Source organism: Oryzias melastigma, unplaced genomic scaffold, assembly GCF_002922805.2.
Source record: "Oryzias melastigma strain HK-1 unplaced genomic scaffold, ASM292280v2 sc00666, whole genome shotgun sequence".
NCBI classification, from domain to species: domain Eukaryota; kingdom Metazoa; phylum Chordata; class Actinopteri; order Beloniformes; family Adrianichthyidae; genus Oryzias; species Oryzias melastigma.
In genome coordinates this window covers 9604-25487 of record NW_023417254.1, presented here as the reverse complement: position 1 = coordinate 25487, position 15884 = coordinate 9604, and the positions used below count along the sequence as shown (strand labels likewise).

Below are 15884 nucleotides of genomic sequence, written 5' to 3'. Positions count from 1 at the left end.
TAAAAAACTTGCAGAATGACAATTTTAAAACTTTAAAACCATAACCTTTTTTTTAACATAATTATTAATAAAAAAAGGAAGGAATTTTATTCCAGAATAAATCAAATTAAACATTTAATAATAATTTCAATATTTTACTCTCCATAAAAATATATGTTGTCAAAATTATACAAGTTAGAAATAAGCGCAAGATAACATTTGGCCATTAATAACAAAAAAATATAATGATCTGGAGGGCCGGATCCGGCCCCCGGGCCTTGACTTTGACACTCGTGCATTTGTTGTATGTTAAGGTCAGTGTAAATGTTTTAAATGGAGGCCGTCTGTCGGAACAGTACCATCCCTGTTCTGTTGTATCTTCTATGAGTTCATTCAGTGATGAATTGCTTGAATCTGTGAGGTTCTGCAGCTTTTCTTCATTTCGTTCTCTTGGTTCTTCTGCAGATATTAACATGAGTTATTTTCTGCACTGACACTTTTTCTCTATTTATTTTTTTGTTTTTTCTTTCTTTTCCAAGTTGTGTTTCATTTCATATAAGTATGTTATGAAAACGGTAGATGCTCTGTTATTGATATGATCATTTCAGTTTCAGTTATTATCTGGGAGGATCACAGTGGGAGACGGCTTCCCTCGACTGGAACCAGGCAAGAAGCCAGGTCACCTGCAGGACAAACTTTCCAACAGAAACAAATTTTTCCACAGACGGGTGCCAGGAGAAAGTCATTCTCAAGGGTTTGTGTGAACACACCCAACAAGAAGGAGACATTCCTGTTCTGAGGTCAAACTGCTGCAGTTTGAGTTTTTATTTTCCACTGCAGCTTATGCAGATTTAGTGAATGACAGTGCATGAGGCTTCAGTTAAGGAAGCTTCATGGCAGGAAGGGTTACGGATAGTGTGGAAAGCTGAATGATCAAAAACAAGTGTCATGTAAGCAGTTTTGTTGTTTTGACACATTCCAACGGGCTGCAAAAAAACGAGAGTGCAACTTTTCCATCTGCTGAGATCAATGTCATGATGTTCCCCAACATGTTTTGCATGTTTTGGTTGTGTGTCTGAATGGAGCCAGTGTGAGGGAACTTTAATTCCTGGATGAGTTCAAAAGCTCCCTTCTGTTTCCATTTCAAATGGAGTCTGACTTTATTTTCATATTCATCTGCATATTTCCCCAAACACCAGATTTTTAATTAAGGGGCTCTCTGGTATTGTGGACTTTCAAGAGTCTTTTTTTAATATCTCTGCTGAGAAGAGTCCTTTTTAAGAGTTTATTAAAAAAAATGTTGAGGAATGCCCTCCCATTGTTTTCATAGGCCATTTAGTGAATCACCCTGTGATTAACACTTTATGGCTTCAGTTTTATGGCAGATGATCTCCCTGATCCAACCCTCTGCATTTACATAGAGAGCAGGAGTGTCAAACTCAAGGGAGCAAAATCCAAAACAAAACTTTGTCATGTAGCTGAAATATTAGATTAAAAAAAATAGAAAGGAGCACAAGATAGCATCGGACCATTAATCCTTTGGACCAAATAAATAAATGATCTGGAGCGCTGGATAGAATTACCCCCGGATTCGTGACTTAGAACATGAAACAGTTGAGAGTGCCCTCATGTTAATGCAGTAACTCACAGCGCCCGGTAGTGTCTCCCATCCATGTGCTAACCCTGCTAAGCTTGTGAAGACACGTATCTGAAGTGACAGTTGTATGTGAAACATAAAAAAGAAATGTTGTCCTTTATCTTTTTAAAGTTTCACTGCATGAAAGATTTGCTCTATGGAAATCTTGCTTGTTTTTTCTGTCTCGCTCACAGTGACACATGACTTCACAGACAACAGGTTGCATGATTCTTCGTGTTTAGTCTTTTGGCATTCAATTTAAAACAAACCTGACTATTAAAAGTAAAGGAAAAAACTTAAGTCAAAACCCACTTCGATGAGAGTCAAAAAACGTTGACATTGATGCTACCACAGCAAGCCACAAGCTCCCTGCTCCACTCCATTCTGATGCATTACAGATAAATAGATTCATGAACGTCTTTGTTTTCATTGTCTGAGCTGTAATCTGGTTTAAAACTGTACAGCTGGATAGCTCCAATATTGTTCACCATTTTTGTTGCACTGATAACATGAGGTAGGAGACGTGAGGGGCTGTAAGCTAGCAGGAGAGACTAGGGCGGGGTCTATAAAATCGATTAATTGATCTGAATCGATCTTAGCTCATTAGATCAATAATCGATCTATAAAAGTACAGAGCGATCTCACTCAAAACGCTAAAGTCCCTTAGATCGATGCAAACACATAATGAGATTCCCCATAGGACGGCTAATGCTTACGCTTGGTCGACGTGAACAGACATTACTAACTAAATAAACATCTTTATAAACTCACAGGCATGAACTCTTAAAGAAACATTTTTAAAGTAAACATTAGTGGTCTAAAGAACTATTTTTTCTTATACTTTCTTCTTCGTCTGGAATAAAGTGTTACGCTAAAGCTCGATTGCCACCTTTTTTTATTATTTTGTGTAAAAACTGTACAATTATAACTAAAAGACCACTGAATGCTCACAAAATATGATCAGAGTGGGACTGTAAATCTTTTTTTTAATATAGAAAAAGCTGGTTAAGTTTGTAAAACAAAGCATTCTCTTCTATAAGCTGCCATTAGTTGCATTTCTATTGACTATATAATGCACAAATTGTATTTGTAATAAAAAAAATCACTGAATGAAAACAAGCCAATTTAGAAAAAAACCTCACAATTATTGATTAAAAAGTTTTTTCTATTGGAGGAGGTGGTTTCTGATGCTTATCGAAACTGACATATTTTGCAAAACTAAAATAGAAGTGAGTGCTGTTTCAGACATTTGAATGTAACTGCTGTAAATCAAAGTATTGCTCACATGCATGTTTTTAATGACTTATTGTATGATTCGCTTTGTGTTTATTCAGATAATTATGATTTAATAGAAACAGTGTAATATGCACATACAGTATGTGTAATGGAAACACAGCCACTGTTACAATGTCTGCTGCATTTACAGTCTCTCCATCTTCCTGTCTGTTCTGGAGGATTTTTGATCCTTCTCACCAGAAGTTACAGAAACAGTGGAAATAGTGAAATGGGCTGCATGTGCCGGGAATTCTGACGTACATCAGACCGCGCTCCCAGACGAGACGGGAGCCAGCTTCTGCTGTCTCCTACACATGTTTCCTCACGAATGAGCTGCTCTCTGGAAGAGATGGAGACCCCAGACTTCCTGGAACCGAGTCCTGCTGAAACAATCAGACACGGCTGTGTGGACCTGAGGGTGGACCTGCAGACTGAGGCTCAGCTCTTTCAGGGAGGGTATTCTCAGCTGTTTGATGGTTTTTCTTTAGCTTGTGATGTAAGTTTGTACATAAGTGTAACTGGACTCCCAATGAGGAAGTGGGCATTCCAGAGAGGGAAAGTTTTGGGTTAGGGGGTCCTGGGTTTCCCAGATTTTCAGCAAGACTGGCCATGAGGGGGTGAGTAAAGGAGAAACAATCACTGCATTCAGTGGAAACAATCTGCGCTGGTGTGAGGCAGAAACAACGTTCACCTCATTCTCCAAACTAAACAAACAACGGCTGAATGAGCGATGAAGAGCCAGAAATAGACATGTGACCTGAGTATGGGAGGGGCCTCCAGTGCTGACGTTGTGCCGCTCCTCCTCTCCTACCCTTGAATGCAGTAGAAAGAGGGGCCGCCGTCTGTCCCGCACGTAGACCATTTCACGTGGCGGCAGGCCAAAACCAAGCGAGCCAATCAGGGGGTTTGGCCAAAAGAGTGACCCACATGTGATCAGGCTCAGACCGAGGCTTCAGAGGAACTGACACTATGCTACATGCTTTGATTCAAGGCTGTAACCAGAGGTGACCTGAACGCACTCATTCATGTCGGGAAAGCCTCGTCTGCTCTGCTGAGACTCCCTCGGGTTTTAGTCAGAGCAGAGAAAATGTCCCAGTGACGGAAGGACAGACGTGAGGCAGTCTGAAACACAGCTGGTTTGAATTTCCCTTAGCAAAAAGTATTCTATTTAAGTGAGCTACAATATACTTGGTCTATATTAAAAGTGAATCACTATACTTGAAGTGTACCTTATGTACATTTAAAATGTTCTTATATAGTTTATAGAAGAATTTCAGTGAGTATACGTCCTATGATACACATACAAGGTCTATAGTACAGTGTCCCCCCGTTTCTTCGTGTTTCTTTATTCGCAGTTTCACGTATTCGCGTATTTTCCCATCCGGGGGCCGGATGACCCAAACGACCCCCCATGTCATGTAGTTGGTTGTGAGAGATCAGAGACTAAACTCTTTTAGTTGCTTCTTGTTGAAGCCAACAATTTCTAATCCAACAGCTGATTTCTGTAATGATGCTGGTAATGATTTGAATTGTTACATAGAATGAAATGTTTTCTATCTTTACAGAGGGCAGCAGACTCACAGATCTGTCTGTGACGTCATGCTAAGTACACAAAACAAAGGAGAAGCTGTCACTGGAAGGTTAAGTCAGGTTGATGGATCTGGACATTTCCATCTTCGGAGCACCTGAACAGGTGTATACATAGCCTAACATGTCTGTAGCTCCTAGGGGTGTTACATATGCAGTCCCTAAGGGTGTCTGGGTCTCTGAGACCCACATTGAGCCTCCTCTGTCTTGTGTAACCAGTTCATGTGGAGAGTTTTACAACAAATGAGCTGTAAATTTCAGATTCTCATCAGTTTAGAAGTACCAGTGCAGGTGTGTTTCTAGAACTTAACATCTGTAATGGAACCATTTTGTTACACATAAATATTTATACTTTTAAAAGAGTTTTGTTGGACACAAAATGTATGAATTTATAAATTGCTGTAATATCTGAAATAGATTTGATGTAACTTAGAAATTTTATTTTTTATTGCTAAAATAAACCAAATTAATAAATATTGGATTGTTTGTGGTACTTTCAGAGAAGAATGCAGAAAATTGAAGTAATCTTGAGAGCAAAAGATTTGACACGACCTTCAAGTTTCTTGCTTGAGCCAAACAAACTCCAGACAGCTCATTAAAGCAAAAACACGGTAACTTTTACAACATGCTTGAACACATTTCTGATGTGAATTAGATAGAAAGTCATTTCTATCCTCAGAAATGTCTCAATTCAAATGCCGATAAAGACCTAAAATGACAAGATTACTAAGGCGAAAACTGTATTTTACACCATTTATCTACAATAGTGCTAAACAATGTTGCTAGGAGTTTAAATAGGTAAGTAGAAGTAGAAAAAGTCAATGTATTTCATAGAGTTAAAAGTTTCAATGATATTTTTGGGCTAAAAGTTTAAGTTCTGATCTTTCAAAGAATACAATGTAAAGGTCAGGAGTTTGAAGGTCTTCTCTGACATTTTTATGAGGGATGAAACCGCTTCATTAATAAAATGAGTAAAACCAAAAGCAATTATAGGAATCTGAAATATCTGATACCAGAACAGCATTGAAAACATACCGAGAGTGAATGTGAATACATTCTTCCCAGACTTCACATTGTGAACACATCCTTCATGCATGCAAGGTGTGAATGCTTTCATGGTGCGTGGTTTCCAGTAGACGCTGAGAACACATCTGAACAGACACGGAGCTTCCACAATCAGAGCACTTTCTTCACGACTAACTAAACAAGCTTCTTTAGCAGCTCTTGATCCATGAGAGTCACTCAAAGAAAGCAGATTTAACAAAGGAATCAAACAAAGAGGACGTCTGTTTAAATACCGTAGAATGCAGGCCGTGGGCTTGAAGAACCCTAAGAAGCTGTGTCTGGGTATTGTCACTGACACACACTTTTTGTTTTCAAGGAGATGTTGAATTGAGATGATTGAAGTGGTTTGATGCATTGATATTCATCGAAGGGGTAAAAGTGCGTTTTTACCAGAGGTGGGACCAAGTCATTGTTTTGCAAGTCCGAGTCANAGTCTGACTCGAGTCCAAGTCATGTGACTCGAGTCCCCACCTCTGGTTTTTACCTTCTATTCTGCAGCAAAATCTCAAAGTTTAATGACCACAACTGATCACTTTAAAACACAGTTTTCGTTTCAGTGCAACAAATACAAAAAACTATATATATTTTCTCCCAATGTGACTAAAACGTCATCACTTGCATGAACTAAGAATATCTTTTCTAGAATTAAATGTATGTAATACATAAAACTAACCATGTTTTACAAAGCAATACCAACACCAAATGTGTCATGCATCAGTTTAACATGTTTGGAATTGATTTAATTAAAGCAAACCCTAGCTCTAATTAACTGGTGTGTCCAGGTGGTAGTAAGATATTTTGCTGTAGCAGGAGCTGTTGTAGCGTACTAGAAGAAGAAGAAATAGAGAAAAATTCACTAAATCAATTACTTAGTAGGCCTAATTGTGAGTTTTTACCCTATCAGCACAACGGTTAACTAATTTATATATTTTTTTAAATTGTATGACTTCATCAGTTAGTCATGTAGCTCGCTATGGTTGGCATGACACAAAGCTGAAACCATGGAGCCCTTTTTAATTTCACTGCTGCATGCAGGGAATGTCTGAAATGCATCAGCAGCAGTCTGCTTATATTCATTATAAATTCCTCAATGAGGTCAAGAATAGGAACGGATTGTTTCTGACTGCGAACGTGTTGCATCGCTGCATTCCTTTAACATTGTATGTTGGACACGGAGGTGACGCCATATCAAACTGGAACTGCTGTTATCATGTGCTGTGATAATATCAGATTCTGTGGCGACACATCTGCAAGTGCTTGTGGTTCTGGTCTACCTGGAGTCTCAGACTACCTGCAGATAGAGATACGGTTGATGTGCGGTGACCTGTCCTTCCGTCAGCTTGACCTTTCTGTCCCATCTGTATGAGTTTTAAAAACTTTGATAGTATGAGAAATTGTTTAGAATGTTATCGTGTGCTTGTTTCTAGCTCGTATAATTTTGACAAAAGATTTTTATGGGGAGTAAAATACTGAACATTTTCTATGTATTGATTTTGCTTTTGTTGAAAGTTAGTCTGACAAACAGCTTATTCTCTGCATAACAGCTGACAAACTGCATCATGCTCACATGCTAAGTTTACGAATAAAAAAGTGTTAAGAAGTCAGTTTTTAGATTTCTAAAAATGTAGAACTTGTCTCAGAAAGTAACAGCTGGCTTTGAAATGTTGACAGATCATCTGTCACTTTCATTTTCTGTAGGCTGGTATCGGTATCAACACCTCCTCAATTCACAGTGTCTTCTACAGAAAGTAGTACGAAAAAAAAACAAAAAACAAAGAATCGCATCCCCCAAATTCACAACATCAAAGAGGGTAGATTAAAATCTTTAATATTTATTTACTTTGATCTGAATGACATAGAAATGTGTTTAGGGAGAAAGAATTGAGGCAAAAATCCATTGTGAGCTCTAAAGCTTTCTTTATTGATAGATGCATTTTATGTGTCAAAGTCAAGGCCGATGTTATCTTGCGCTTATTTGTAACTTGTATAATTTTGACAAATTATATTTTTATGGAGAGTAAAATATTGATTTATTCTGGAATAATATTCCTGCCTTTGTCATGGATTGTGGTGAAGGACCGAAGCGCAGGACACGGGAATTGGTGGTGGAAACTTAAACATTTACTGAACAAACTTAAGCATGACAAAATCCCAAGAGACCAAACCACAAACGTAACAGAACAGATGACCTGACAATGCAGAACTGAAGACCAGACACTCAACAGGCTGAGTGGAATTAACTAAATGAAAACAGCTGTGGGTGATTTGACCTGTTCGTGGTCAGACTGACAGAAAAAGAACAGAACCTAAACACTAAATCATGACAACCTTTTTATTATTCATAGTAATGTTAAAAAGTTATGGTTTAAAGTTTTAAGAATTGGCATTCTGCTAGCTTTATTTAACTATTCTGGCATTTACTAAGATTTTTTAGGCTATTTTGGAGTTTAGCTAATATTTAAGCTAAATGCTAGCTGTTTTGGCTAATTTAGGCTTTTTTTCAGTTTTTTTAGGATATTTTGAAATGTAGCTGTTTTTTTCAGCCACATGCTAGCTGTTCTGGCTAACCTAAGTTTTTTTTTTCAGATAATTCACATTTAACTAACACTTTAGCTGGCTTTCAGCTTCAGAATTTTCAGCTACTAGCTTCAGTGATTTCAGCTATCAGCTTCAGCGTTTTTAGCTATCAACTTCACCATCTTCTGCTATCAGCACTAGCATCTTCAGCGGCCAAATTCAGCTTACAGCATTCACATTAGCATTTTTTACAGATAAAGCTATATCTCTAGTTCATAATTTTGTTAAAAAGTTACACTTAAAATAAAAATGTCGTTTTAAAGTGTTCAATAAATGTTTATCCTGTTCGACCCGCGACCTAAGGTGTGTTTTGGATTTTGGCCCCTTGTGCGATTGAGTTTGACACTCCTGATGTATTTGTTCTGCAGATTTGCCCAATTTCAGAAAGGAAGGATTTTTTAAAACAGTGATTACCACAGACCAAAAAATACAACCTAATAGGTCAGCTGACTTAATGTTTTGAACTCTTCCGCCTTCAGTTTATAGCTGCATCAAGGAGACGTGACTCTAAAAATATATGACAACATCCTTCAGAGAGCATGATCAAGTGGTGTTTCATACTGTGTCACTGTGTATAATGTGATGTCACTGTGCTGATGTTGGTCTTGCTGTGGATCATCCACAGATAATCAGCTGTTTGGAGTACTTGGTTCTCAGTGCAGGTGTTTAAGCAGCAGAGATGATGAAAGCCTTCTAATCACTGGACAGTTGTCAGGCGTCAGTCAGGAGGTCTTGGTGATCCGTCCTTCGTTTATCAGCTGCTCATCCTCTACTAGTTACCTAGATCTGATAAACTTTGTGTTTTTTGGGGGTTTTAAACAATAAAACTTCACATTTGTGTTGATATGACTTGATGTGATGATTAGGTTACCCTCTGCTCTGCAGATTTCTAAAATTTTGAGTTATTTAGTAAAAGTGGAACTATCATGTTACCGTGTATTATTATCTTTTACATGGAGTTGCGCGGTGGTGCAGTGGTTAGCTCCTTCACTTCACAGCGGAAAGGCCTGGTTCGAACCCCAGCTGGGCTCTTTCTGTGTGGAATTCGCCTTTTCATGTTTGGGTTTTCTGTGGCCACCTTGGCTTCCTCCCACTGTTCAAAAATATGCTTCTTAGGTTAATTGGTGGTTCCAAAATAGTTATTTGGAGTCAGTGTGTGTGTCCCTTCAGCAGACTGGCCACATGTTTGGGTGTATTACACCCTCACCCAAGAGTAGCTGGGATAGGCCCCAGCAACCCCATGACTCCTCAGTGGGCTTGATGGCATTCTAGACCCCACCTTTTAAGACTTTACCAACAGTGACAGTTTGTGTTATCAGTGAAGATCTAAACTTCCAACCTGATCAATCCGTTTCTCCCTTTTGGTTAATCCCCATCAGGTGATGAGACCGTGACTCGCCGTCTGCCACCATGCACGAGGAAGCAGTGCTGTCTGAATCCTCTATCCTCCAGCTGACAGGAGAAGGAAGCACTGTAGTGACACATCGTTCAGTCACGTTTGCACACCAGGTTCCCACGGCATCTCTCTCTGCTTCTTCTGGCAGCCACACTGAGAGTGAAACATACACGAGACAGACTCAACTGACCGTCTTTTCGACCCTTTCCCCATGACCTGCTGTTGTTGTATTTGTTGACATGTTAACATACACTTGTTGCCTCAGTTCAAAAGAAAATTGACCTTAAGGATCTGTTTAGGTTGACATGGAAACCAGAGTCTGACGGCAAAGTTCAGGTTTTTAAGCTTTGTCTTCATTATATTGGTATGGAAGGTCCCCAGAAATAACAACGTGACATAATTGTCATTGTATTGCTGTTTTGTAGCGGAGCAATGTGAAGAATGCGGCGCGATGCCTGTGGGGAGTCCTTGGTATTTCAAGCATCCTTCCTTCAGGTAAGCTCTAAAGCTGAAACTGAGAGCCAACAAACAACAACAATATGTTTCAAGGAAGAATCAAGTTGGAAGTATTTCACCCAGAAGGAGGAAGAGAATGTTGTCCTCATTGTTCTGCAAACGAGTTTGTGAATGGAAATCTGTTTTTAGTGCTGATCGAATCAACTTTTCTCATGACGGTGGTTTTTTTTGGCTGAACCAGGAACAGAAGTAAACGTGGGTTTGTTTGTATCCTCGGCACTGCAGTCAAATGAAGAAGGATGCCAACCAATTCAGTGAGAGGAAAATCATGAGCACACTCCACACTGGACCTGTAACGTAATGAACCAATAAGGCAACATTTCTATATGACATGACACAGGATGTTGCATTGGGTGACAAACCGACACCCCGCCCTCACCCATGGGTAGCCGGGACAGGTTCTGGCAACCCCGAAAGGGATAGTAGGTTAAGAAAATGGATGGTCAGATGGAAGGAAGGATGCTACACTTTTTTAAAAGTCACTAACAAAATTATATTCTGTAAAGTTATTTTTAGAGCAATTCAGGTGCTGTCAAAAAAATCTAAATTTGGACCCTAGTGAAGATGACAGAAGCATTCTCATTTAAATATTAGTTTTGACAAAAGGGAAAAAATGTCTTCTTCCTTGTTGGTACGAACATCCTCCTTCCATGGTGAACGGTGAAGGATGAAGACAAAGATTTGCAGAGGCAGTTGGATCTCAATCAAAGTCAGCTTGTGTCTTTACTTTCGTTATCCGTCTTCAACGTGACTCTTCTGAAACCTGTCCTTTGGCATTCACAAAATAAACCGAAACGGAAATATCAGGGAAATTACCCTAAAAAGAGTGGGTGGAAGATAGTCTTCCAGCAAACTTTGAAGGAGTAAAATAGACTTACAGGTATGATCACGTTGAGTTGAAGGTTCCTGAAGTCTCAGGTTTGATTTGAGTCACGTTGTTTAACCCTTTAACGCTTAAGCTCCAGTGTTTATGTTCTTTGCTGTAATTTTTTAATTGTTAACACGATCAACGTAATTCCAGCAGATTGTGAATCAACAAAATTACAGTATATGAAAGATTTTGTGTCTAAGCGTCACCGGCAACGCCTTAGGCGAGGGGATTCAAATGAAGGAGCACCTAAGGTATCTTCTCAGGAAATATGAAGACATGCTGCTTCAGCCCTCTCCACAGTCACCCTGGCTGCTCAAACAACACATTTCCCAACATGGCAGGCATGTTTTTGCAGGTCAGAGTCAAGTTTCGCGTCTTAGGTCACATAGAAAGGTTCAATCTCACAGTTATGAGTGTCTCCACTGCAATCCAGGCTGCTTGAAGCGTTGCTTTATCTGAAATATTCAAAGCACGCATTCCACCTCTGTCACTCCTAGGAGTGTTGCACACTGTGTAAGCTATAGAGGATTGTTATGCTGGTTTCATCACGCCGTCGGTGTTGAATCAACTGCAGCATTCTCCAAATTCTTAGACCAATGAAGATAGTCATAAAAGTGTATTGTCAGTCGATGTGAATTGTCCTCACGTCCCTGACGATGAGATCAGTTCCTTAATTTAGTACTCATGAGTTGGAGTAAGATGTTACAAGCTGGGAAACATTTTGACAAATTCAGAACGAGTTCTGGGACTGAAAACTGAACCATGCAGCTGCTTTGATCTATTTCCAAAGTGTTCTCTGTAGTCTTTTAATTATGACGATGCCTTTTTAGCCAAAATCTAAAAACGTGTGTCGTTTTCTAGGACATAGTTTCTGCAGAACAGTTGGAGTTCATTAGAAATTCACCACTCAGAAGCGGAGAAGTTGGCGGTGTAATGCCTGGTTCTCACTGGACGTGGAAGAGCTGCAGAACGGAGGCGGCTTGCATTCGGCGCCCTTGTTACCCTATGGTGTGGATCACATCAGGCGTTGAGCGCCGCGGTCGTTTGGGGTAGGCCTACTGGCTACTTGCTTCTTCTTAGCAGGAACATATTTTTAGGTTAAAAGAACTTATTACAAACACCAAAAACACCGTTTTCATTAGAAAGTTTTCATTAGAGAGTTTGATTCTATGTTCGTGTGCGTACGTGCAACAACCCGATCTTATCTCCAAAAACCTCAAGACTTAACCATGTAAACATAACTCTTCTCCTGCTTATCTCAGATCTGACGTAACAGTAGCCTCTGCTGCTGCTCTGCTTACTCAACGTTACAAATCCACATCCAACTGGACCCCAATGTTCCATATACTTCCAGAACTCTGGAGGAATCAGGTGTTTGTCGGGGCTTCAGTGGGAGCGCTGTGAAAGAAAGAAACCATCAGCTGACTGGAAAACCCTGAAAGGAGCCACTGATGCGCAGAATGTCCTGAGTCCACGCCAAGCACGTCGGAGAGCTGACCCTGAGAGGCCGCAGACAACAGTATACGAGCAAATTCCAGCATGAAGTGGACAGCTGGAGTCCAGCGAGATGCTTTTACTGTGCACTTCTTCAAGCAATGAGAGGGTACCTTTCACTTCTGAATGAGCAGATGAATCATTGGTTTTTAATAGCTCCGGGTGGGGTGAGGTGGATTTGGAGAGTTGCATTCTTGCACCGTTATGCTCGTGCAGAGAACAAAGGAAGGATCGAGTTGTAACCTGACCTGCTGTCAGGATAACAGGAAGATGAAGGAAAGCTTCCAGGGAACCAAAGCCACAGACTAGTGCCAAAAAGGAACAAAAAAACAGCTTTATTCAGAAAAGTGAAAAGATGATATGAGGATAAGAAGATCTGGGTGTTTTTATGGAATAGATATGTTCAGCCTCCACACTTTTTCCAAGTTTCTATCATGTCTGTAAACATGATATGAACATTTTTCCTCATTTTGAGAGTGGGAGTCAAACAAGGATCCAATATTTAATGCTGAAATGAAAACCTTTAGTTTTAAGGACTTCATCCAAAGCTGCAAGCACAAATGTAAAGTTTTGGTAGTAAAAGATGCTACAGTAAATGTTCATTCAGAGATTACACATGTTTTTTTTTAAAGTCTCTTTTTCCAAAAAGTGGAGGAGGAAGTTCACAACTTCTCCAAACTGATGTTCACTTCCTCCTTGTCAGAGATGGCTGCAACATCCTGCAGTGTCATCACCTCTGATGACCATGAAGTCACAGTTTGCGGTCTCAGAATTTTCATGCTGGAAAAAACTCCAAAACTCCCCCGTTTTCAAACCACGCTGAAGACAGAGGAGATCATTTTAGATTTCCTTCAGAAAATGATGGACATCATAATCCACCAGAATAGCAGCATCATAGATAGATAGATAGATCAATAAATCGATAGATTGATAGATAAATAGAACTACAAAGATGCCATAAATAAAACAACGAAAGGCCAAAAATGACGATTAAATGAAACAAAAACAACTTTTAAACTTGTTCTCCACCTTTGATTATTTTCTTCACCTTGAATATCCATCTTCTTTGACATAAATATCTGGGAAGCATAACAAAGATTCAATTAAATATCAATATTGTAACAAAGTATTTGTTAAATCTAATAGAATTTGATGTCAAATTATGAAAATGCTTGTGAAGTTTTGTAGTATGTGGTGAAATGTTATGAATGCAAAAATTGTCTGTATTCTTTACTTTAAAAATATTTTAGATTTTACTGTAATCTCTTTCTTGACATAAAACAGGATTTTTGGAATGATATATAGATATTTTTCTTAAGTTTAAAACAATGTGAATGTGAGCAATGGGGAAAATATTTTACACACACAAAAAAACATTTTGCATCCAAGTGTTTCTAAATGTTTGTCTTCTATGAGATTTATTCATTATTATTATTTTTTCATTATTTTTTTTAATTATCTCTGACCCCTCCGTGCTTTTGAGGTCAGAGCAGAAAGTTACTGCAGTCCACCTGAAGGAAGTTTCCAGAGCTCGTTTTGTTTATAGTAAGCTGAGATCTTGTGCGTGTTTCATATTTCGGACGCAGCATTAAAATATGATATTAATGAACCAAACTGTGAGATAATGTGAGGCAGTAATGTATTCTAAGTCTTGGGATTCTGGAGGAGCTCTTGTCTCCCTGCTGCGGTCAGACCGCAGAGGAAGCGCCTCTGGTCGGCCGGTGACTCATCCAGCTGCCCCGCAGGCATAAAGCTTCAGGTATTTGCCTCCTTTGAGCAACAGCTGGGAGTGGCTAACAGGACTCTATAAAAGCAGGAGTTGCGCTCAGTTTAAGACATATCTGACTTACTGACAACAGCGAGAGAAAACCTGGAGAACATGTACGCACGCTCAGACAGCATGACCGTGACTCTACCGCAGGAGAGGTTCGCCTTCCCCAGTACGGCGACCCGCAGCACGGAGCCGGAGGTCTTCACCTTCGAGCGCGTTCCGTCTCCAGCCACCGCCGTCAGCTCCTACGTCCCGGTCCGGCCGAGGAGGCGCGCCATGCGGGTCATGTACCCCGCCAAGGTCCGCATGCACTTGCCTCCACCCGAGAAGAGCCAGGCGAAGCGCTGGCTGGTCGTCCTGTGCCTGGTGGTGCTGTGGCAGATCTACACCGAGGAGCCCTGCATGGACGCGCCGCTCTCCAGCGCGGAGAGCTCCGTCAGCGACTACCAGAGTTTCCCCTTCCAGTCTGCGGAGCAACAGGCTGCTGAGCTCCCGGACTTCAGCGCCCCCTCGCCGGGCGGCTGTGAGGAAAGCGCGTCTCCGGAGCAGATCATCCCGAGCGCGGCGTGCCTGAAGCCGACGCAGGAGACGGACACGTTCGAGCAGAGCGCAGGGAAGAGCTACGTGGTGGCCCTGCTGGTCTATCACCGGCTGGGCAACGACAACTGACGCCACCGACCCGATGTCACCCACAAAGCGCCCAAAGACTGGGCCCAAACAGAACCGAGCTGGAGCGGATTCTGAGAAGCTCCGGAGCGCAGCGGCGCGCCCTGCGCGGCCCGGGAGGGAGCTGCAGGAGCGGCTTCAGCAGACTCTCCTCAGCGGAGGAGAAGAAATGAGAGGAAGATGAAACTGTGAACACTAAGAGACTGAAACTTGATGAACCTGAACACTTGAGAGACTTCAAATGCACTTGTGGAACTTTTGTCTTACAAACTGTATTATTATTTTCTAGAAAATCGTACAAATGTCACTTATGTAGGCAAAGAAATGCCTGAACTGACACTGTTATTTCAATACCTTGTTATTTATTTTATTTGCTATTTATTTAATATTTTTAGTAATAAAACAATGTCAAAAGAAGTCCCTGTTTCCTGCCTCTTGCTTTTGGGTTTTTTGGTCCTGCAGGATAAATGTGATTGAGAGTCTGCATGCTTCTGTGCCTGAAACCTGCAAAAAGACTACAAAAGGTATACACTAATAGTAAAATAACTTCAATTAAAAATGAAAAATAGGTAACTCATCATACAGTATATGCATTTGATGCATCTTCTTCAAACTTATTTATATATTTTGAAAGCAAAACAAAAGTATTTTTTTTCATATTCAGTAATATATTCATAGATCAAGGAGTTGAATCTGGACTTATGCAGAACTGTCCTCTCAGAGATCAGTTCTGGATCTAAAGAAGGGCTTCCCTCACTTCCAGAGTAAATTTCCGACCCTGCATGGGACCACTGCTTTCTTTATGTCATCATTTGAGCTCAGCGCTGAGTCATGATCTCTGATCTGCTGCCGCTCACGTTACATCACAGTGATGAGTGTGTCTGAAAACCCTCCCTTATGCAATGTTATTGGTATGAATAATATGCCGTCATTCATCGGCTGAAGACTTCACCTCATGGGCGAGGTGATATTTTTACTTGTCGAGGTTAGCCGTCACCTTGGACAATGTGTTGATGTTACTGTTGCCATGTGGACATCAGCAGTCCCATGA

General features: G+C 40.5%; 1 protein-coding gene across 1 annotated transcript; it reads left to right on the top strand.

Moving 5' to 3' along the window:
• Positions 1-13542: 13542 nt before the first annotated feature.
• Positions 13543-15212, top strand: ier3 (immediate early response 3). The gene has a single exon (XM_024265635.2). The coding sequence runs from the start codon at positions 14276-14278 to the stop codon at positions 14834-14836; it is 561 nt and encodes a 186-aa protein (XP_024121403.1). The 5' UTR covers positions 13543-14275; the 3' UTR covers positions 14837-15212.
• The last annotated feature ends 672 nt before the right edge of the window (positions 15213-15884 follow it).